Source organism: Narcine bancroftii, chromosome 9, assembly GCF_036971445.1.
Source record: "Narcine bancroftii isolate sNarBan1 chromosome 9, sNarBan1.hap1, whole genome shotgun sequence".
Taxonomy (NCBI): Eukaryota; Metazoa; Chordata; class Chondrichthyes; order Torpediniformes; family Narcinidae; genus Narcine; species Narcine bancroftii.
Genome location: NC_091477.1, coordinates 72,482,390 through 72,505,832, shown reverse-complemented (window position 1 = coordinate 72,505,832; position 23,443 = coordinate 72,482,390). Strand labels below are relative to the sequence as shown.

Below are 23,443 nucleotides of genomic sequence, written 5' to 3'. Positions count from 1 at the left end.
GTGAAGATGGAACACTATTTCCCATTACTGATTGGTATTTATCAACCACTTCTGCTTATAGCATGTCTATTTATTGCTAAATGACACTAAGCCGGACCAATGCATTTGATGGTTTATCCACAGTGAAACAGCTTCAAATTCAGGCTCCAAACAAAAATGACAAAACTCCCACGTCCACCACCACTGACTCAATGGAACACCCACCAGAGATGCTGAGCAATCATATTAATAAAAGCATCATACTGCAATATGAAAATGCCCAATGATTCCATTCAATTTCTTCTGCTGGTCAAACTTAACACATGAACCCGTTATTAGAGAGCAGGCAGTAGGAGAATGGCCAAGAGAACTAATGGAATCCTGAGCTTTTTCAATAAAAGCATAGCGAGGTTGAAGAACAAGTCATGGCAAAGCATTACAGTCACAGGTGAAGTGTCAAGTCCAGCCCAGTCCTAAACACCATATTTCAGGAAACATTAGAAGGGCTTGGAGAGGGGAAGAAGAGATTTGCCAAAATGATTCCAGGGAAGAGGGACTTTCGTTTTGTGAATAGACCGGAGAGGGATTGTTCTCCTTAAAAGTGAGGGAGAGGTTCAGAGAGAATTTACTGCAGATGTTCAAAGTCATGAAAAGTCAAGAAAGTAACAGGAAAGACTGAAATGTTGGATCAAGAACCAGAGCAGTTATTGAATGAAGGTGCTTGGCAAAAGCAGAAGCGACATGAAAAAATGTCTTTCTAAAGATGATGCATAGAGCACAGAATTCATTGTAGAGGAAGAAATAATCCCACATTCAATCCTGGGATAGAAAAGGTACTTGAATGAACTTGCAGCTTCAGGTAGAGGCACAAGATTAGCTCGAATGCTCTTATGTAGGCAATGATTCAACAGGCCAATTAGCTCCTTCTACTCAGCAACCTATGATTTTGATTCATGCTTCTCCTCTCTCTTTTCCACGCACTTCCCTCCTTTAGGTTTTTAACTCACTTGATATGGGATAGTTTAGAAGTCACATTACACTTCTTCTACACTCCCTCTTTTCTCCAATGGTGATGAATAATTAGTCCATTCTGTGCTCCCCACACTTCCAAATTCATTGCAATTTCACCAAAATGGGCAGAATTTGTAAAATAAAACTGAAAACCACAACAGATTTTAATTAAGATCTAATTCACTTAGTATTTCTCACCCATGGCTACTGGTTAACAGAAAGCTTCAAAAGATTTTATACAGATTAGACAGCACAGGAACATAGATGCATTGACTACAGGGCTTGAATTTAACATTTAATTCTGTTAATAACATTAAATAGTTTATTAGCCTCCTTAATTTTGCACTAGAGTCATTGCTTCTGTAAAAAGAATTTCTAATTCCCATTCCTAAACCTCTGACATTCCATATCAACCACTTAAGGTTTCTGAAATGATTTAGCCAACTTGGATATCAAAATCAGTCTTAGCCATTGTGATTCCAGTTGCTGAATGACAAGTATCAGTGACATACTGGCAATTGGATGGGTATGGGAGTAAATTTAAATTCAAGCTCTGTAACAAATGTTAGTCATAATAAGATCCATTATAAGGAGTATCATCTTCTACACACCCAAATGACAATAATGAGAATGAGATATCATTTGGATTTTATCCAGTTTATAATGATGAAAATTGTGTGATCTTGCTTTAATATTCCAATTAGTACTTCATATGCAAACATTTGCTCATAGAAATTTAGTAATTTTTCTTAAAAATAAAATCAACACCTATAGACCAGTAAGAACACAGGGACATTGTGGACCTGTAATATACAAGTCCCACCATTCATCAGCATAAGGCACTTTGAAAAACATTTGTTCTGGCTCACTGGTTTAAACTTAAATACAGCTGTACTGCAAACCTCAACCAGTTAGTATGTTCTTGAGGAGCTCACAGAGTCTGGGATTGGTTTGACAGGGAATGTACAGGATTTGACACGTTGGGATGGGTTGCTGTATCTTTGGCTACTACAGAAGGGGAACAGGAGGAAATAAAACAATGGTATTGGAGTTATTCAGTGCCATTTCCCATCACAATCTCAATACTCATGCGACACCATGTCAAACGAGTTTCAAAATGAACTGATGCAAGCAGAATAGCTATACATCAATGCCAAAAAAAAGTTGGACATATGAATGTTTGTTTTCTACAAAACTCCTTCAATACAAGCCTGCTTATACACACATTTTTCAATCAACCTGGTTAATCCTGACTGTGAAATAGAATTTCTTCATGACCCAGATACAATCAAAATAATCCACATAACTGGAAGACGAAACAAAAACAAAAAAAAAACAAAGAAAACTTGATCCATTCATCATCACGAATTCTGAATTTCAACACTGGTTGCTCACTTCATCTGACACTTTCCCTGTAGGTTGAAGCATTCACCTTCACACCATCAAAATATTTTGTGCTGTCCACAAATTAACAGATGCAACTGAAAGGTCACGTCTACTCTTTCAACATTCATCAGCAGTGTGCACATTATGTCTATGTCAGACAAACTAGCATAGACAGAAATCCACACCAGGAGAAAACTGCCAATTTGCTGGTCTCCCACTAATATTCTAAGCACTCACATGGACTCCTAGTAAGTTATTTGGTAGTGTTTCAGGGGCAATGGAGTGATCTTTAGTACTACAACCCAGTACAAATATTTGTACGTGTAGTATTAGTTCCTTTAGTACTAAAATCCAGTACAAATACTTGTACGTGTAGTGTTAGTTCCTTTAGGATTTAGGTCATTGATAAATAATTGACTATTATACAAAGGATCTTTTGAAATTGCACTGTATGCTGGAAAACCATAGAATTTTTGTAAATTTGTTAAAAGTGCTTCAAAAGGAAGCTTTTTATAAACATTTTAGAAATAAAACTTTTTCAGGCATCATTTACAGTACCATTTAAAATATAAAAAGTGCTTGGAGGGTGCATTGAAAGGCAACAGGTCAAATAGACAAAAATGGGTGAATGGACTTCACAACTGTGGTTTAGAGAAGTGCTTAACAGTTAGATCTTATGCAAACAAAGGCAAAACAAAAACTATTCGAACTGTTTTAAATAATTCAGCAAGTCGGGTAATAAAGAACATTTTAACTCTCCTAGTGTACTCTATGTCAGAGAACTAAGAAAACTCCAATGGGCCCAGGGGTCTTTTCTCACTTTTAGGAAGTGCTGTAATCAGGAAATGTGGCTCAAATTAATGGAACTCATGCATCCTACACACCCTAGCCCTCCTGTGCCCCCCCCCCCCCAAGATTAAAATGGATTTTGGTACTCTTCCTCTTGCTTTGTAGGAAAAGAGAAACAATATAATTTTTGAAGCTTTCATCATAAGTCATACTCCATACTTTGTGTACCTCAATGCCTAACCTTCAGCCACCAGAAATACCCTCAACTCTGCTTTTATCGTAAATTTATTTCCCAGTATTAACACTCTCAAAGGAACCTCTCACTGCATTCTTTAACTAAACTTTTATCTACATCTTGCACGTTGTCTTTGTAACACTATACCCTGCACTCTGACACGGTAAAATTCAACCCTACACTTGTTTTATTATTCCACGAACTATTAACTTAAGTATGGGTCAACTTGTTGGAATAAAATGCAAAGCAAAGCTGTATCCTAGTACATGTGACAATAAGCAATTCAATGTAATATGGACATCAATGGCAACTTCCAAAATTACTGTCTCTCCCCATTGCCCCAAAAATCTGGGTTAACCATATTGGTGGCTACAGAATCACAAAAAGGCCAGAATAGGCAAAGGCAAAACATTTTATTCCCTGAGCATTAATGAACCTTGTGGGTTTTAATGATAGTTTCACCATGTTGGAGCATCTCATCACATAAGCACAACAAGCCAAATCGATTCCATGCTGCAGGCTTCAATTAGCTGCACCACCATCGCATTACCAAGTGACTATGAACATACATTGATTGGGATTGCAATCCTTGTCAAAACCTCGGGAAGAGGTTCAAATGTTGATGCTAATTAATCAGACTTCATATTTAGCTCCTGACACTAATGGAATAGGCGATATGCTAAACTGCAGTTGTCAAGACTGAAACACATTTTTATAGCCACCATCTACCCTAGTTCTGTTAATCACCAAACATTAACTGATGTTTAGTCATGCATCTCCTGGCAAATGGGCCTTCATATATTTCTAAACTTTCACAAGAATTAAGAACTTGGAAGTTGGTTTAATGGAGGCTACATCCAGAGATGGTCCTCAGAAGGGATAAATATGAATGAGGGGGAAAAAAACACAATCTGTAGTACAAAGTGAAAGAAAATGACTAAAAGCTGAAAAGTTGAGATGATTTTGATGTTTAGAGAGAAATCAATCCAGAGAGTTGGGGAGAGTAGGGCCGAGATAGCTAAATATATGCCTCCATAGTTGGAATAGAAAGGATGAATGCATAAAAGAACCAGAGTCGGGGGGGGGGGGAGAGGGAGAGAAAAGAGAGAGAGAGAGAGAGAGGGAGGGAGAGAAAAGAGGGAGGGAGAGAGAGAGAGAGAGAGAGAGAGAGAGAGAGGGAGAGAGAGAGAGAGAGAGAGAGAGAGAGAGGGAGAGAGAGAGAGAGAGAGAGAGAGAGATTAAAATACCAAGTTTCACATGCTAAAGTTTATGAGAGACCAGGGATGAATGGGTGAAGAACCAGCACTATAGATTGTGAATTGTAGATAGGAATTTCAAACAAGTTGAGGTTAGTGGAGGCAGATGACAGCAGGATGATGGCAGGGCCGGAAGTGAATATACATGGGAAGAAAAGCAACATTGATCGGACTTTTGATGATGGAAGTAAACTGTCTGTGAGTTGGGTCACATTGGGGGCTTTAAACTCAGCACTAGGTTGAAAAGGGTGCCACAATGTTCACTTAAGCTAGAAGCTGGGAGGAGAAACTAGAGAAGCAGTGAAAGTGCAGAGCTTTGGAGGTAAACACTACTGTTTCATCGTCCCAAGTAATCAGAGAGAGGGCATTTTGCATTGTATTCATGACATGATGATAGACTGATGGGTTTTGTTGGACTCATGGAAAAGAACCACTGGACTCAGTGAACTTTCACCTCACACAAATAGGTATCTTCCTTGGAATGTTCAAGTTTCCATTAATTTACTATGTTAGGATTCCACCTACTTGTGTCATATATTGAAATTAACCCACATTTAACTTGCAAGACCACTCCATGAGGGCAATAGATTGATTCTATGTTAATCACACTGGCCAATTCCCCATCAGTTACGTTATTACACAAGGAAATAACAATAACAATCTTAGGTGTATCAATACCACAGAAGCCTATCCAACAGCCCACTACTGCTACGTAATAAAGTTCCATTTGCCCCTGAGCACCAGCTATACAGAAATTCCTAGAGACAATTTCACAGCTTTCTGAATGGGTTTTGCACTTTTAACAAAAAGTGCTGCAAAAATATTGGTTGGCAACTTTTTAAATATATAATTATACAAAAGGGCTAGTTTGGTTTAGAGTACAAATGCATATATATATAAGCACTGGGGAGATGACTGGACCTGTTGCCATAAACAGAGTACTTCTACAAAATGTTGTGCAAAAGGCTGGTCCAAGTGCTCAAAACTTTCAAAATACAAGGTGAGGAGAGTAAACTATGCTGGAATTATTTTATTTAATACTATCCCTTTGATATTTATAAAGATTTTTTTTAAATTTTATGATCATTCAAATTAAGGAATGAAATTAAGAAAGTGAAGTTAATGTCTGGTACCATATCACTAATATCCAGAAGTAATTTCTTTCCCTGCAAATGCACCAATCTGAACTAGTATGAACAAACAGGTTAATTTAGACCGTCTCTTTCCTCCTGCTCTTCATGTGTGCTGCCATTAATCTCATTCTTGAAACTGAATGCAAAATTATTGGTGGCGACCTGTGCAAAGGGGTTACTGTAAAAGAAATTACCATCAAAGGGGGCTCCACTGTCCGAATCCCATGACTCAGAATCACTACTGGTCGAGTCCTCTGTGGTGGTGGGAGGGTAACTCAGTTGTTCAAGCTGATCAATCACATCGCCAAACTGAAAAGCAGAACTGGACTCTGAGCGCACAGAATAGGTGGGAAAATTCACCATGGAACTGGCTTCAGACTGATTGCCAGAACTGGCCATCCTGAACAATGTTGTATCAGGTAAGCCATTGAGCCTAAAGTTAGTCAATGAGCTGTTCTGCGACTGATTGTTCAGCAGAGAACTAGTCTCTGATTTGCTGCAGTGCCCACGAAGCCGATTGGCTTGTGCCTTTACCTCAAAGAGGTCGCCTGTGTCAATTATCCGACCGTTATTCCCATTAAGATCACTCTCACCCTCACCCTCAAACTCAAGGTCTTCTGCTGAACCCAGCTCCATATTATCACTCACATACTTACTTGAGCTGCGTTCACAGCTTAGATTTCCCAAGCTGGAATTTATTACTGGATAACTCGCTATTTGATGGTAGCTCCCTAGCCCATGGTAACATGGTGAAAATGCCTCCGAGCCACCAGCAAAAAAAGAAATCTCGGCTGGGTCATCATCAATGAACTCTTCAGTAAATTGCAACTGAGCGTTTGTCAATGTGAAAACTGGCATTGGCCTTGCCTGAATCTGGTTCACGTTGTTTTTGGTTCTATCTATACCTGTGACACAGTCATCCTCATCATTGTCATTTCTTTCAGCATTAACATTCTCTTCTCTAGTTAGACGACTACCCTCATCATAACCTGAGGAAGAGCAGCTGCCTGCAGCAACAGAACCTTGCAAGGAGATTGGAGAGGGCTGACTGGAAGTCTTCCACATCTCTTCCGTCGCTGGACTCATCTTCATGTCTGACGGAGGCTTCCGAGTGGAATGCTTGTAGTTCTGGAGTACGTTGCTGCTATCCCGGTGAACGGACCGATAGTCTGTGGCAAACTTGTGTGCAGACAGGGCGGACTGAAAGGAAGTAGCAGCTGAGGAGGGGGAGCCTGTGACCTCCACACCTTCAGTGAACGATAAACTCTGGTGGGCAAAGCAAATGAAACAGAACCAACAGCCATGTTTATATACTGCACTCCATTTATGCATTCTCCATCTTCCCAATAAATCTTTTAATTAATTTACAAAAGAAAATATTTCCAGTTTCTCATTTCAGTGTGCCACTGAAGTCAAACAAACCAGACCAATGACTCATTATCTTGGGAGATAATTTCATGGGAATCTCTGAAATCAATCAAAACTAAATTACACCCACTGTTGTCTTGTCAAGTCAGCAGCATTTGGTGCTTGCACCCAACTGCCCTGAAGGTAGAAGTGAGAGAAGCTCTCTCAAAGCATTATATTGATGGAAGTGCTCTCAAATTGCTGTTTGGAGGTTTAACTAAGCAATTAAGGAAAAGTGATACATTTCCATGTTTGGATAGGGTGGACAAAGGAAAGCTGTGCACCCCTAATTTCTTTGTCCTTCCCAGTTGTGGAAGATGCAACCTTGGAATCAGAGTCACAACACTGAACAGACCTTCAGCCCAACTTGTCCATGCTAATCCAGTTGGCATTCTGGGCTAGTCTATATTTGCCTGCATTTTGTTTGGACCTTATCCAAGTCCTTCCTATCCACAATCCAATTGTCTAAGAATCCGTAGCAAGCAGCTGTAATGCATTTTTTTGAAATTGAACATTGTACTAACAATGGACTAGTGGTAGAGGGAGAAAGATTAAAGTGATGGACAGCATCAAGCAGGGTGTTGAACTTCAAATGTCATTAATGTATTGAAACAAAACCACACCAGTCTGGGTTTCCTTATTTAGTTACCACTTTTTGGATCAAAGGATTCAATCACAGAATTATTTTTCCACTGGGCTCCCACTTACTCAGCTGTACAACGCCAGCTCATTTTCAAGCCAGGAAAACATAAGCTCATTAGAGATGTTAGAAATGGGCCATTTTATCTAAGAAAAATCAGTTTGTCACATAATTGGCTTGCTAGAATTAGATGTGCATGCAACAAGGGTAAAATAGCATATAGGCAGGAAAAACCAAAGGATTAAACAGTGTAGAGGATGAATCCATGTTGTTTTCTGCAAGGGATCAGGCTACTTTAGATCTTGTACTGTACCGTGATAAACAGTTATTTAATGATATGGTACTGAAAGGATCTTTAGGAAGATTGGTCAAAATTATATCTCAGAAAACTTGATAGCAATTAAGTTCATCAGAAATTGTAATATTTAAGGTAATTACAAAGGCTCAAAAGAAAGGTGACAATAAAAGACAGAAACAACAATGTTAAATACTACACAGTCTTCAATGGTAACATTTAAGGAACACAACAGGAAAAGTGATCCAGTCATGGCTAGAAGAGGAATACAATTCCAGAACAAAAAGGGCATTGCCTGAAAAGAGGAAAATTTCAGAATTCAGCAAAGGTAGAGAAAGGAATTGACAGGAAGGAAGGTTATTGGCTAGTTTCTGTGATAAAACATGGAAAATAATTTTGCATGCTTTCCATCACCAAAATATACAAATAACAGCACCCATCTCCCCCAAACCCACCCCTACAAATGTTAAAGTACCACAAGACTAACCTGTTTCGGCACATCTGTGGTCAAAGTTCGAGCTGGGACTCTGCTGTGCCGCCTGAAGAACAGAGAGTATTCAGTAAGGACCCAAGGAGGAACACTGTAGCAGACAGCTCACGATTTCCAAAACAGGCAAATTAATGTGAAAAGCAATAATGCAAGGAGAAAGTTAAAAAAAAAAAATGAAGTGGACACGTGAAGCACCAATACAGAACAGCAGGGAAGAAAACGCAGTGTTCATCTCATCTCACAAACTATACTGAATATTATACAACCAATGCGTTCAACTGGAGACAAATACAAGTTGAATTTGCTTTCAAATACCCAACTGGATTAAAAGTCTAACTTTTTAATTTAAAAAAAGAGATTCTCTAATAATTTAGTTCACTTCTATGTTCTTAATATGCTACCAGTGGCAATTACATGACCCATATTTACTAGAATAGAGAATGTTTTATTTCAAATGAAGGAGCCTTTACACAATATTGTTCCATCAGACAATGTGGATATTGCCTATGCCTCTCCCTAATTGCCCCTCCACTGAGGTAGTTAAGAGTCAACAATTACTGAGATGAGCTGGCTTGTAACTCTAATTTTTTTAAAAACAAATACGAGATGTCATGATGGGATGATCCAAATCCTGGCACACTAGTCCAGCCATCACCCCGCTACTCTACATCTGCGCCAACCATGTGTCCAAATCACCTTGGACTAATGATCACTTCTCTTCAAAGAGAGTGCTATATTAAGATTCAAGATTCAATTTATTATCATAGTAATAAAACAGTGTCCTATTAATGAAATTTCTTTTTGCCTGCTGCAAGGCAGATATTCACCACCAGCAGGAATTGCCTCAGGATCTCTTAGTCAGATAAAGAGAAGCAAAAGAGAGCCCCCTCAGAGTCACTGAGTGTCCGTAGATTAACCTCCAGCATTTCTGCAGCCATACAGAGTGCAGTCCAAACCATTAAAACCCAAGCTCCAGATCCGAAACTCCAACATGGTCAGGAACCCTTCAGCGGCCTCGGGATCACCTCGCATCCCACTTCCAATACCTGATAGTTCTACAGCCAGGCACAAGTATCCCAGCAACAGTCTCCAGCAGCCCACAGCTTCCTCACCACGAGTTGCCAGCAGCCTGCCGCATGCACTGGTCCCTCACTGCAGAGCATCTTGGGTGCAGACCCTCGGTCACAGGATTTCAACTAAAACCACTGTGGGCTCCCTCAACGGGCCATTCAAAGTCCATGTGGAGCCTATGGCAGTCGACTGGGTGGCTGGACCCCCGCTACAGAGGCTACCATCTTGACTCAACCTCTAACATCATCAGTGCACTCCAGCTTGATAATGGCACGAATATCCACCACCTTGGATAACAAATATAGATAGTTGTGTTGAAATTAATGTCACTAAACCCACAGGTTAAAGCACCAATCCAATCATCATCGAAGCGAATCTCCGAACACTCGCCTCATCCAATGGGAAAACTTCAGAGAAAAGACAATAACACTGGTAGCAATCCTGACTTGACTCCTCTCACCATCCAAGAATCAATTAACTGAAGCTGAACTAACAACAAAAAAGGCAGGAAGGAGACCAGCCAGATTTCATCAGGCTGACTGATGCTCTGAGACAGTGAGGACCCTCAGGTATTCTTGCAGCAACTTGATGTGATGGCAGTAAACTTATCTGCTGATTACAACTGGCATCTACCCAAGGCATTAGTGGCTTCAAATATCTATGCACTGAGCAGAAACAAGGTCATACATCATCTCATACATTTCAGTGATGTATTTCATACATTTTCTTGTCAACCTATCCACACAATACTAGAGGATCTGTTGGAATTTTTATCAACTTCCTGGAGCAGGCATATTAAAAAGTGAAGAGCAATAGAAAAATATTACGAATCTGAGCCACATATTGTGGAGCTGTAAACAAATCTCTAAAAGAATCCAATTTGTAGAATGATTCTTTAATGTTCAAACTGCGATGGTGAATAATTGAAACTAAACATTGTTTAGTGCAGGAAAGCAACAGATAATTAGCTCCTAAAACATCTGATCACCGAAACTGCTGCTGGCCAAGTATTTCTCTGCCTCCTCATGAACAGTGATATGCACCTTCTATTAGAGTAGTCGATAAATGGCTGACATTTTGTAAGTGACTCCCCTCACTTCACCACAGGCAAAATAATACCAAAACCATGGGGATTAATTAAAACAATCTTCTCCCTGCCCAACGACTCAATCTACAACTTTATAAATATAATGTATATTATAGGTTTTTGTAGGTCATAAATTGCAAATCTCTTTTATTAGTCTAGTCATGAGAGTGCAATGTTCACATGTATATACATTCAGTCACCTGACTGGTCAGAAAAAAAGATCATGGCAACTATAAAACATGCACTCAACAGTTCACACGGCATCCAAATAAAGTAAAGGGTAACCCCATGTTTCTGATCTGGGCATGATCTGCTGAGTTGCTCCAGCATATTTGTACATTGTTCTCGGCTCCAGTAACTGCAGGCTCTCTTGTTTAACTATATGCAAAAACAAAATGGCTTTTAAAAAAAAAAATCAAACCATACATTTTTTTAATTTAAAAAAGTGTCATTAGGGAATGTGGCCACGTGAAGGATTTAGATGTGTTTTGGTTGAGCTCTCCGGGAAGAGTACTAAATAGATAGACAAAAATTGAAAATCAACATTTATTCCATCAAAACTGGCATGAAGAGGTTAAGGCAGCCAAGAACAACGATTGAAGAAGTTCCTCTTCAACCAGGAACATCGGAAGATATTGTTATGGTTTTATTGTATTGTAGATGTTGAATACCAATGGGTTTTGGGGGGGTGGGTAGAGGGAAGGGAGGGAAAGAGGGGAAAAAAGGGAGAAACACTTGTACACATTTTGGTTGACATGATTCACCGTTTGAAAAATGTAAATTTTTTTATAAATAAATAAAGATAGATTCACAGATAAATAAATAAATAAATGAATAGATACATAGATAGATAAATAGAAAGACAGGAACATTGGGTGAAAGTCTGAAAGGGAGTGGTGCAAAAAGAATGGCAACAGGACCGGCAGAATAAGGTAAAAATGGGGAGGCAGGTCAAGACCTGAGCATCATCCTGTAAAAATAATTGAGAATTTGAGTTGAATAAGTGTTGAAATGGTGATGAGAGATGTGACAGAGAAAATGACCAAAATAAAAGAGACCTGATGGAGACCTGATGGAGAGAATGGGTCAAGCAATGATTGAACTGACAAAAACGCATGAAAAACTTGAGGCTTTCGGAAAAAAAGCCAAAGAATGGGAGTCAGATAAACAAGGACTGCTGGATAAAATTGACCACATGGAAAACTTCAGTCAACGGAACAATGACCGAATTATCGGACTAAAGGAAGGAATCAAGGAAGAGACCCGGATCCCACTAGTGTTAGGAGAAGGCAAATTTGGAGAAAAACTGCATATCGAGAGAGCTCACTGAACATTTGGACCCAGCAGAGGCAGCAACCAGAGAACATATCTCTCATCACCGTTTCAACACTTATGAATTAGTAACTCAAATTCTCAATTATTTTTACAGGATGATGCTCAGGTCTTGATCTGCCTCCCCATTTTTACCTTAAGCTACCGAGAACGGGAGACAATTCTGGGAGAAGCATATGAATGATTATTCCAAACAGAATAATGGTCCACTCGAGGTTGATCATGAAAAAGTACTACTTTTTTCAAGACTTTAGCCTGACCTTGATTAAACAAGATGTGAAGTCAACTACGTGCAAAGAACTAGAAATATTCAATGATATATCCTGCGATTTTGAGGGTTCAAGTAGCAGAAGGGAACTGATGATTTTTCAAGACCAAAAACGAAGTGGAAAACTTTCTGCAAAGTTTTAAAATAAAATTAAGATTGTGAAAATATTTATAATGGAACTAAGTAATAGTAGTAAAAAGTTGTATTTTTTTTATTTTTACTAAACAGTCTTGTATTTATTGTTTAAAATTAAAGTCTATGGAAATGTTCACAGGAGCTCAGTAAAGGAAAAAAAATCTGGGAAAGTGGTAGCAGAGTGGAGACTCCAGTCTAAGGGGGAGAATGGTGCCTGGAAAGGAGTAGCAAAAAAAGATAGCATTAAAGGGAGGGGTTCTTCTTCCTGGAGAAATTTTGATATGTATATTTTTGGAAAAAACAAAAATATTGTGCCCACCGACACCAAACACCCTGCACACATCCAGGAAGTGCCCCAGATGGCAGAAGCAATGGCGGCCGGCCAAAAAGATCGACTCCTCTACTACTTGGATTATCATTCGGGGCGGTGTTTTCTCATTAACACCGGAGTAGAGGTCTGTGTGTTGCCTCCCTTGAGCATCAACACTCTTTCCAAAAGGAAGGGGGCTCCCCTGACCACTGCCAACAGCAGCAGCATCAGGACATATGGGGTCTGAACGATCCCACTCAAATTCAACTCCTGCCATTTCAAGTGGACCTTTACCATCGCTGACATCTCACAACCGCTGCTGGGTGACAACTTCCTCTGGGCACACTTCCTCTTGGTTGATTTGAAAAAACAACATCTCATCAATTCTAAAAGGTTAAAATTGATCATCTTGCACCATGTCGAATTGACTGCACCCCACCTCGGCTCGGTGACCTTCTTAGACGAGTATGCCAGGATCCTAGCCAATTTCCCAGACATCATTATTCCCCAGTTCACAACAATCAACACCATGCTTGGGGTGCAGCACCATATCGCCACCACCTGACCGCTATTCATGCACACACACACAGACACAGGCTGCGACTCCCCAAATAGAAATACAGCACTTTTGACTGAGAGTTCCTCGCTTTCTACCTCACCATCCAGCATTTCTGCTACTTTCAAGGGCAGGAATTTCATGGGTTGCACGGATCATAAACCACTCACGTTTGCCTTTGCCAAAGCATCTGATCCTTGGTCAGCCCGGCAGCAGTTCCACTTGACCAACATCTCAGAATACTCTGCTTCCATCCAGCACATCTGGCCCGAAGTGTCGACTACACAGCCGTTGTGGCCACCCAACAAGAGGAAGAGATGCTCACCTACGCACTGCCATCTCAACCCTAAAGTTAGAGCATGTGAGATTTGGGCCCGCTGACACCACACACCTCTGTGATATGTCTTCAAGACAGCCAAGACCCATCATCCCCACTGCCAGGCATGGTTCATGGCCTAGCTCACTCTTCCATTCGAGTAACAAAGGAACTTAATGCCATCAAGTTCATTAGGCATGGGTTGAACAATCAGGTTGGCAACTGGGCCAGAGACAAACCTCCAAGATTCAGTGACACATCAAGGAACCATTGCAGAACTTCGCCCCAACACACAGACGTTTCAGCCACATCCACGTCAACATCGTGAGGCTGCTGCCCCCATCCAGAGGTGTCACCCACCTTTTCACCATCGTAGACAGATTGACAAGGCCACCCCACTCTCTGACTCCTCCACTGAGACCTATGCACGTGCCCTCACTGCCCACTGGATAGCCCGTTGCCAACGGACATCTCCTCTGACAAAGGTGTACAGTTCTCTTCTGGGCTGTGGACAGCAATGGCCCGGCTGCTTGGCACCAAGCTGAACCACACAGCAGTCTATCACCCAAAAGCAAACAGCATAGCAGAACATTTTCACTGGCACATAAAGGCATCCCTCAAGGCATGGCTCACGGGCCCAGACTGGATGGATGAATTGCTGTGGGCACACTAGGCACACGCACTGCTCCAAAGGAAGACCTGGCAACTCTCTTCGCTGAGCTGGTGTATGGCGCCCTGCTTACGGTTGCAGGGGACTTCATCCCAGCAGCGCATGGACATCAAGAACAGCCCATGACCTTGCTGACATGTCTCCATAGATAGTAGGCACACTTTCTCCAGTCCAAACTTCCCGACAGTCTCACAACCACATATGTCCCATCCAACCTCCAGGACTGTCAGTAGGTTTTCCTTCACAGATTCCCACTGTACACTTATGCAAAAGTCACACGAGGGGCTCTTCAGAGTACTGCAAAATGGTGCCACGGTTTTCACCACTGACATGGGCAGCATTGACCATCTCCATGGACCGTCTCTAACCAGTGCACTTGGACATTAACCAACATGGAACAACCCTGCCACAGAGGACATCCACCACCACAATCAAACCCACCCTCAACTCGACAACCTAACCACCTCATGTGGTGGATCACACCACTTAGTTCTCAAACCATCGTTCAGACATTTGGGCTCTCGCAAAAGCAGACTGGGGCGTGATGGGGTCAAAGCAGCACGATACTGGGGGGTTTCCTCTCTCTGTGTCGGCAGGTCAACTTGCGTTTTTGACCACAGATAACAACATCTGATTGCATTATTAAACAATTTTTGGGCCAAATTGTTAAACAATTAAACTTACTGTTTATACAACTCACAAAAGACTACAATATTTAAAAATGGTGTTAGTAAAAGAGAGTGGTGAAAAACTACAACAATGAGATAATGAAGGTGGGGTCGCTAAAGGATAAAGGAGGCAACATGTGCCTGGAGGCGGAAGAGGTTGGAGAGGTCCTAAATGAATTTTTTGCTTCAGTATTCAAAAGAGAAAAGGACCTTGATCAGGGTGAGGTCAGAATAGAACAGGCTTGTATGCTAGACAATGTGGAGATTAAGGAAGAGGAAGTGTTGGATCTTCTTAAAAACATCAAGATTGACAAGTCCCTGGAGCCAGATGCTATATACCCAAAATTGCTGTGAGAAGTGAGAGAAGAGATAGGTGGGGCAGTAGCTATGATCTTTGAGTCTTCTTTGGTCGCAGGGGAGGTGATGGAGGAATGGAAAATGGCAAATGTAGTCCCCTTGCATAAAAAAGATAATAGGCAGAATCCAGGGAATTATAGCATCAGTGGTGTGCAAACTATTGGAAGGAATCCTTAAGGATAGGATCTATAAGCATTTGGAGAACCACAGCCTGTACATTCTTCCAAAATTAAGCTCATGCAAAGGAATACAATGTATTGACCAGTCTGGCAATTAGCTGATACCAGAGAGATGATTGACAGGCACTACAAGCAGGATCTGATTGATAATATTCCACACTGATCTAGGCTGGACTTATCTATTCACAGTAGGTCTCATTGACATGGCTGGTGGAATGTGAAATCACAGTTTACAGGGCCATGCTAGGTGGAATTGTTAGCATGAGAAGTCCACAAAGAAATATTACCTGAATGAACTGCAGGAGCAAATGGATTTTGATGAAAGCTTATTTGAGAACCACAAAGGATAAATCAAATTACATTCTTAATGGCAAAAACCTGGAAACAGGGCAGGTGCAAAAGGCAAAAAGGCTCCATTTAATTATAATGGACGGATACAGCAAATAATTAAAAATGATAATAGAGTGCAAAATATTTTGGTATGTAGGGGATCATCTAAAACATAGTTAAGAGGTATTGATCAAGATACATACATTTTCCTTCTTAAATATATAGTGTCGTTTTCTCCCCCCCACTTTCCCTCCTCCCCTCCCTCCCTCACCTCCCCTCCCTCCCTCACCTCCCCTCCCATTTATTTAATGTTCAGAATATAAGATACATTAAACCCGTCAAACAATGTTGTCACTCAATAAAAATAAACAAGAAATTCCACTGAGTCAGTTCTTTTCATTATCTTCTCCTTCTGTCATTTTAGGTGGTAGATGTCCACGGTAATTTTCTCTATTATGTTTCATGTATGGCTCCCATATTTGTTCAAATATTGTAATGTTATTTCTTAAATTATGTTATTTTTTCTAATGGAATACATTTATTCATTTCTATATGCTATTGTTGTATTCTCGTTATCTTCTAATTTCTAGGCTGCGACGGTCCAAATTGCATGAATTGTTGTTCCCATTTCCTTTTTACAGCGAAAACATCTGTCTGATACTGTTGGGTCCCATTTATTTAACTTTTGAGGTGTAATGTATAGCCTGTGTATCCAGTTATATTGTAACATACGTAACCTCGTGTTTATTGTATTTCTCATAGTTCCAGAGCATAACTTCTCCCATGTTTCATTCTTTATCTTTATCGTTTAGATCTTGTTCCCATTTTTTTTTAGTTTTACCATTTGATTCCTCGTTCTCCTTTTCTTGTAGCTTAATGTACATGTTTGTTACAAATTTTTTGATTATCATTGTGTCTGTAATCACATATTCAAAATTACTTCCTTCTGGTAACCTCAGACTGTTTCGCAATTTGTCCTTCAAGTAGGATTTCAGTTGGTAGTATGCCAACATTGTATCGTGAGTTATATTATATTTATCCTTCATTTGTTCAAAGGATAATAATTTATTTCCCGAAAAACAATTTTCTATTCTTTTGATCCCTTTTTTCTCCCATTCTCTAAAGGAAAGGTTATCTATTGTAAAAGGGATTAGCTGATTTTGCGTCAGTATTAGTTTTGGTAGTTGGTAATTTGTTTTATTCCTTTCTGCATGAATCTTCTTCCAAATGTTGAGCAGATGATGCAATACTGGAGAATTCCTACGTTGTACCAATTTTTCATCCCATTTATATAATATATGTTCAGACATCTTCTCCCCTATTTTATCTAGTCCTAATCTAGTTCAATCTGACTTTTCCCTTGTTTGATAAAAATCTGATAGGTATCTTAATTGTGCGGCTCTATAAAAATTTTTAAAGTTTGGTAATTGTAAGCCTCCTTGCTTATACCATTCTGTTAATTTATCTAGTGCTATCGTCGGTTTCCCCTCTTTCCATAAAAATTTCTTTATTATTTTCTTTAACTCCTTGAAGAATTTCTCTGACAAGTGTATTGGCAATGCCTGAAATAGGTATTTTATCCTTGGGAAAATGTTCATTTTAATACAGTTTATCCTTCCTATTAGTGTTAGTGGTAAGTCTTTCCAAAGCTCTAAGTCATCCTGTAATTTTTTCATTAGTGGATAATAATTGAGTTTATATAGATGGCCGAGGTTTTTATTTATTTGTATACCTAAGTATCGCATTGCTTGCATTTGAAATCTGAAAGGTGATTCTTTCTTAAATTTTGAGAAATCCGCATTATTCATTGGCATTGCTTCACTTTTATTTGCGTTAATCTTGTATCCCGACACTTCTCCATATTCCTTCAATTTCTTATGTAATTCTTTTATTGATATTTCTGGTTCTGCTAAGTATATTATAACGTCATCTGCAAATAGACTGATTTTATATTCCTTGTCTTTTATTTTTATCTCTTCTATTTTATTTTCTGTACTTATCAGTTCAGCTAGTGGTTCTATGGCTATCGCGAACAATAAGGGAGATAGTGGGCATCCCTGCCTTGTTGATCTGCTTAAGTTAAATTGTTTTGATATACATCCATTTACTGTCACTTTCGCCAATGGCCCCTTATATAATGCTTTAATCCAATTAATATATTTCTCTGGTAAGCTGAATTTTTGTAGTACTTTGAATAAATAATTCCATTCTACTCTGTCAAAGGCCTTCTCTGCGTCTAAAGCAAATGCCACTGTTGGAGTTTTATTTCCTTCTACTGCATGAATTAAGTTAATAAATTTACAGATATTGTCTGTTGTTTGTCTTTTTTTAATAAATCCAGTTTGGTCTAGATTTACTATTTTTGGTACATAGTCGGCTAATCTGTTTGCTAATAGTTTAGCTATTATCTTAGAACCTGTGTTAAGTAAAGATATTGGTCTATATGATGCTGGTGCGAGTGGATTTATCCCTGTCTTTGGTATTACTGTAATTATTGCTGTTTTGCATGAATCTGGTAAGCTTTGTGTTTTATCAATCTGGTTGATTACTTCCAGAAGGGGAGGAATTAATAAATCTTTAAATGTTTTATAGAATTCTATCGGGAATCCATCCTCTCCTGGTGTTTTATTGTTCGGTAGTTTCTTTATTATCTCCTGTATTTCAAATGGTTTTGTTAATTTATTTTGTTCCTCTGTTTGTAATTTCGGTAGTTCAATTTTAGTTAAAAATTCATCTATTTTGTCTTCTTTCCCTTCGTTTTCAGTTTGATATAGTTGTTCGTAGAATTCTCTGAAGTTTTCATTAATCTCCGTTGGATTATATGTGATTTGCTTGTCATTTTTCCTTAATGCCAATACCATTCTCTTAGTTTGTTTTGTCTTAAGCTGCCACGCTAGAATTTTGTGCGTTTTTTCTCGTAGTTCATAATATTTCTGTTTTGTCTTCATTATGTTCTTCTCCACCTTGTATATTTGTAGTGTTTCATACTTTATTTTTTTTATCTGCCAATTCTCTTCTTTTAGTTGTGCCTTCCTTCATTGCTAATTCTTTTTCTATATTTGCTATTTCCCTTTCCAACTGCTCTGTTTCCTGATTGTAGTCCTTATTCATCTTGGTTACATAACTTATTATTTGCCCTCTGATGAATGCTTTCATTGTGTCCCATAGTATAAACTTATCTTTCACTGATTCCGTATTTATTTCAAAGTACATTTTAATTTATTGTTCAATGAATTCTCTAAAATCCTGCCTTTTAAGTAGCATGAAGTTTAATCTCCATCTATACATTCTTGGTGGGATGTCCTCTAACTCTATTGTCAATAACAGGGGTGAGTGGTCCGATAATAGTCTCTCTTGCATGCGAGCTGATAACAGGAATAGGTCTATTCTTGAGTAAGTTTTATGTCCACCTGAATAATATGAATATTCCTTTTCCTTTGGGTGTTGTAGGTCTATTCTTGAGTAAGTTTTATGTCTACCTGAATAATATGAATATTCCTTTTCCTTTGGGTGTTGTTTCCTCCAGAAATCCAAAAGTTGCATTTCTTGCATCGATTTAATCATAAATTTGTTTACTTTGTTCTTTCTGCTAATTTTTTTTCCAGTTTTATCCATGTTTGAATCCAAATTAAGGTTGAAATCCCCTCCTATTAGTATGTTCCCTTGCGTGTCTGCTATCTTCAAAAAGATATCTTGCATAAATTTTTGATCTTCTTCATTAGGTGAATATACATTGAGTAAATTCCAAAACTCCAAATATATCTGACATTTTATCATTACATATCTCCCTGCTGGATCTATTATTTCCTCTTCTATTTTGATTGGTACATTTTTACTGATTAATATAGCTACTGCTCTAGCTTTTGAATTATATGATGCTGCTGTTACATGTCCTATCCAAGCTCTTTAATTTCTTGTGTTCCACTTCAGTTAAGTGTGTTTCTTGCACGAATGCTATATCATTTTTTTCTTTTTTCAGTAAATTTAACAGTTTCTTCCTTTTGATTTGGTTATGTATTCCATTAATATTTAAAGTCATATAGTTCAACATAGCCATTTCATACTTTGTTTATCCTTCCTTTCCGTTTCCTCATCATCACCTTTCCTTCTTATCCATTTCTGCTTACTTTTTTTGAACACGTTATAAGACAACATTTCTAAAACATAAAATATTTCCATTATTCTCCCATCTAAAATTCCTTTAACCCCACTATCCCCTCTCCTTCCTGAGTTGCCCTTTGTCCCTTGTCGGACAACCACATCTCCCCTCTCCATTTGGATTTGCGAATTCACTCGCAAGCATCAACTGATTTCGCAGTGACCGTAATTCTTCCCCACCCAGCCCCTCCGAAAAGATTTTAATCTTCATATATAACAAAGGTCACTCTCTTAATTCCCCCCATCTTCCTTTCTTCCTTTTCTTTCCCTTTTTAGTTCTTACCTATACTCTATTTTTTTTTTATATATATATACACACATACATAGTTTGTGGTCATTTTTGTTCTCGTTACATGTCTTCATCTCTCTGTCTGTTTTGTAGTTGTTCTGCAAATTTTCGTGCTTCCTCCGGATCCAAGAATAGTCTGTTTTGCTACCCTGGAATAACTATTTTAAGTACCGCTGGGTACTTTTGCATAAATTTATATCCTTTTTTCCATAGGATCGTTTTTGCTGTATTAAACTCCTTCCTCTTCTTCAGGAGTTCAAAACTTATATCTGGATAGAAAAAAATTTTTTGACCTTTGTATTCCAGTGGTTTTTTTTTAATCTTCTCTTATTTTCCTCATTGCTTTCTCCATTATATTTTCTCCTGTTGTATATCTTAGGAATTTTACTAGAATGGATCTTGATTTTTGTTGTGGTTGTGGTTTAGGGGCTAATGTTCTGTGTACCCTTTCTATTTCCATTTCTTCCTGTAATTCTGGTCTTCCTAGGACCCTGGGGATCCAATCTTTTATAAATTCTCTCATATTCTTGCCTTCTTCATCTTCCTTAAGGGCCACTATCTTTATATTATTACTCATACCTTGAGGAAGGGCTCAGGCCAGAAGTGTCAGTAAATCATCTTTACCTCCTGTTGGTGCTGCAAGACCTGCCGAGTCCCTCCAGCATTTGCGCTTTTACCACAATGTCTGCAGATTTTTGTGCTTCACTCTTCCCAAACTAGTCCTATTTCTGGGCATTTGGCTCACATTCCTCTAAACCCCTCCTAACCAGCTAACTGTTCAAGTGTCTTTTAAACATTTTAATTGTATCCACCTCTTATCAGTTTCTCTGGCATTTAATTCCATATACCCACCACCCCCTATGTGGAAAAAGGTGCCCCGCAGATCTCTCTTTAATTCTTTCCCCTCTATGTAAAACACGAAAGCCTGCAGACGCTGTGATTGTAGTAAACACACCAAAATGCTGGAGGAACTCGGCTGGTCTTTTCACCAGTCAGATATATTGCTGACATTTTGGGCCTGAGCCCTTCTTCAGGAATAAAATCAGAAAAGACAGAAGCAGGATCTATCAGAAAGTCTCAGAATTAAAACTATAGCAACTTTGATCCAATAAATAGTCGCTTGAAGGTTAAGCGAGACACTTATGAGTGATGCATTTTCAATTAGTTTCAATGTATTTTAATCTTTTATTTAATACATGAACATGAAATGATCTTCTTTAATGATGACATGAAATATTCATAAATAATGAGTACATTAGAGCTAACGATCAAGTTATGAGCGTTTCACTCACCCTTTACCATTGTCATATTTTATAATATTCTATATGAAGCTACCCTAGCGCATCATACATTACCCTACACGTCCCAACCAGCATTCTAACACCTGAATGCACCACACATGTTCCAGGAACTGCAAATGCTCACAACTACAAAGCTCAGCCAAAACGCACTTGGGGTGCCTCCAATGCCCGCAGAACCAAATGGGATGCCGACCTAACAAGTAAAAGAATTACACATTTTTGGCCGCTACACAAACAATGGGGGAAGAATCCAGACCAACAGAAGGTGTTAATTGGATATGTTAAGGGACTAGGTAGAATTTATCATGTCTGTAAGAAAGGAGACAGGGAATGGAGAGATGACAAGGGAAGAAAGGGGGGCAGGGGCTGTTAACAAAAGGCAGAGAAGTCAATATTAATACCATCCAGTTGGAGGGTACCCAGTCAGAAGATGATGTGTTGTTCATCCAATTTACAGATGGTTTCAGTCTTGTAGTATACGAGACCATGGACAGACATGTTAGCAAGAGAATGGGATGGCATTCCAGTTGACAACTCTGAGACACCTCCTCTCTTACCCCTCCAACAGGACTCCACCAAAACTCAAACCACTGTATCACACATCATCTCTGAACACATAACAGTCATTCATTTTCAAACCCATACTGCCCGTTCCTAACTCCTTCCCAAGATCCATAAGCCCAATTGTCCCAGCACACCCATCATGTCCATGTGCTTCTGCCCCACTGAATTGGTCTCTGCTTACCTCGACTCTGTTTTGTTCCCCTGGTCCAGTCCCTTCCCACCTACATCCAGAACACTTCACACACTCTCCTTCACTTCAACAACTTCCAGTTCCCTGAACTCGATCGCCTCATATTTACCATGGATATCCAAACCCTATATACCTCCATTCCCCATTCTGAAGGCCTCAAAGCACTTCATTTCTTCCTGGACAATAGAACCAACCAATCCCCACACCAACACCCTCTACCGGCTGGTAGAACTTGTCCTCTCCCTCAATAATTTCTCCTTTAATTCATCCCACTTTCTCCAGGTTAAAGGGGTAGCCACAGCTATGTCTACATTTTTGTTGGCTATGTGGAGCAATCTATGCTACAAAATCCTATACAGCCAAGGTCCCTCAACTCTTCCTCCACTTCATCGATGACTACTTTGGTGCTGCCTCATGCACCCATGAGGAACTCATAGACTTCATCCACTTTGGCCAAGTGAGTTTGAGGTTGGAGTGGAAGTTGGCAGCAATCTCCAGCAACACTCTGCCTTTTCTTGATTTTTCTGTGTCCATATCAGGAGACAAACTCTCAACAGACATCTTCTATAAACCCAGCAACTCCCACAGCTACCTTGACTACACCTCTTCCCACCCTGTCCCCTGTAAGGATTCCATTCCATTCTCTCAATTCCTCCATCTCCATCGCATCTGCACCCAAGATGAGGATTCCGCTTGTGCTCACCTTCCAGCCTTCTTATCCTACACATCCTCCTCTGTCATTTCCACCACCTACAACGTGATCCCACCAATAGACACATATTTCCCCCCTCCCTCCCCGCCTTCCACAGGGACCACTCCCTCCATGACTCCCTTGTCCACCATCTCCACCAGTCATCCCCTTGGGATGAGATAGCAAGAAATAATCCACTTGTGGCCACACCTCCTCCCTCAACCTCATTCAGGGCCCCAAACAGTCCTTCCAAGTGAAGGGGTCATCTACTACATCCAGTTCTCCCGCTGACGTCTCCTATACATCAGAGTGACTGGACGCAGACTGGGAGATCGCTTTATTGAGCGTCT

The 23,443-nt window shown here is 39.6% G+C and overlaps 1 protein-coding gene across 11 annotated transcripts in view; it reads right to left on the bottom strand.

Annotated features, from left to right (window-relative positions):
• farp2 (FERM, RhoGEF and pleckstrin domain protein 2) overlaps positions 1-23,443 on the bottom strand; it is a 187,911-nt gene that overhangs the window by 68,914 nt on the left and 95,554 nt on the right. For 9 of the 11 annotated variants that reach the window (XR_011344030.1, XM_069896453.1, XM_069896458.1 and 6 more), the window contains 2 exons: positions 8,619-8,670; positions 6,779-7,055 (listed from right to left, as the gene is read on the bottom strand). Coding sequence is in view for 10 of the 11 variants with exons in the window: in XM_069896453.1 (XP_069752554.1) it covers positions 6,779-7,055; positions 8,619-8,670 (329 nt within the window). In the remaining variant the exon portion in view is untranslated. The remainder of the gene's footprint in view (positions 1-6,778; positions 7,056-8,618; positions 8,671-23,443) is intronic. The other 2 variants (XM_069896461.1, XM_069896463.1) reach the window with 2 other exon arrangements.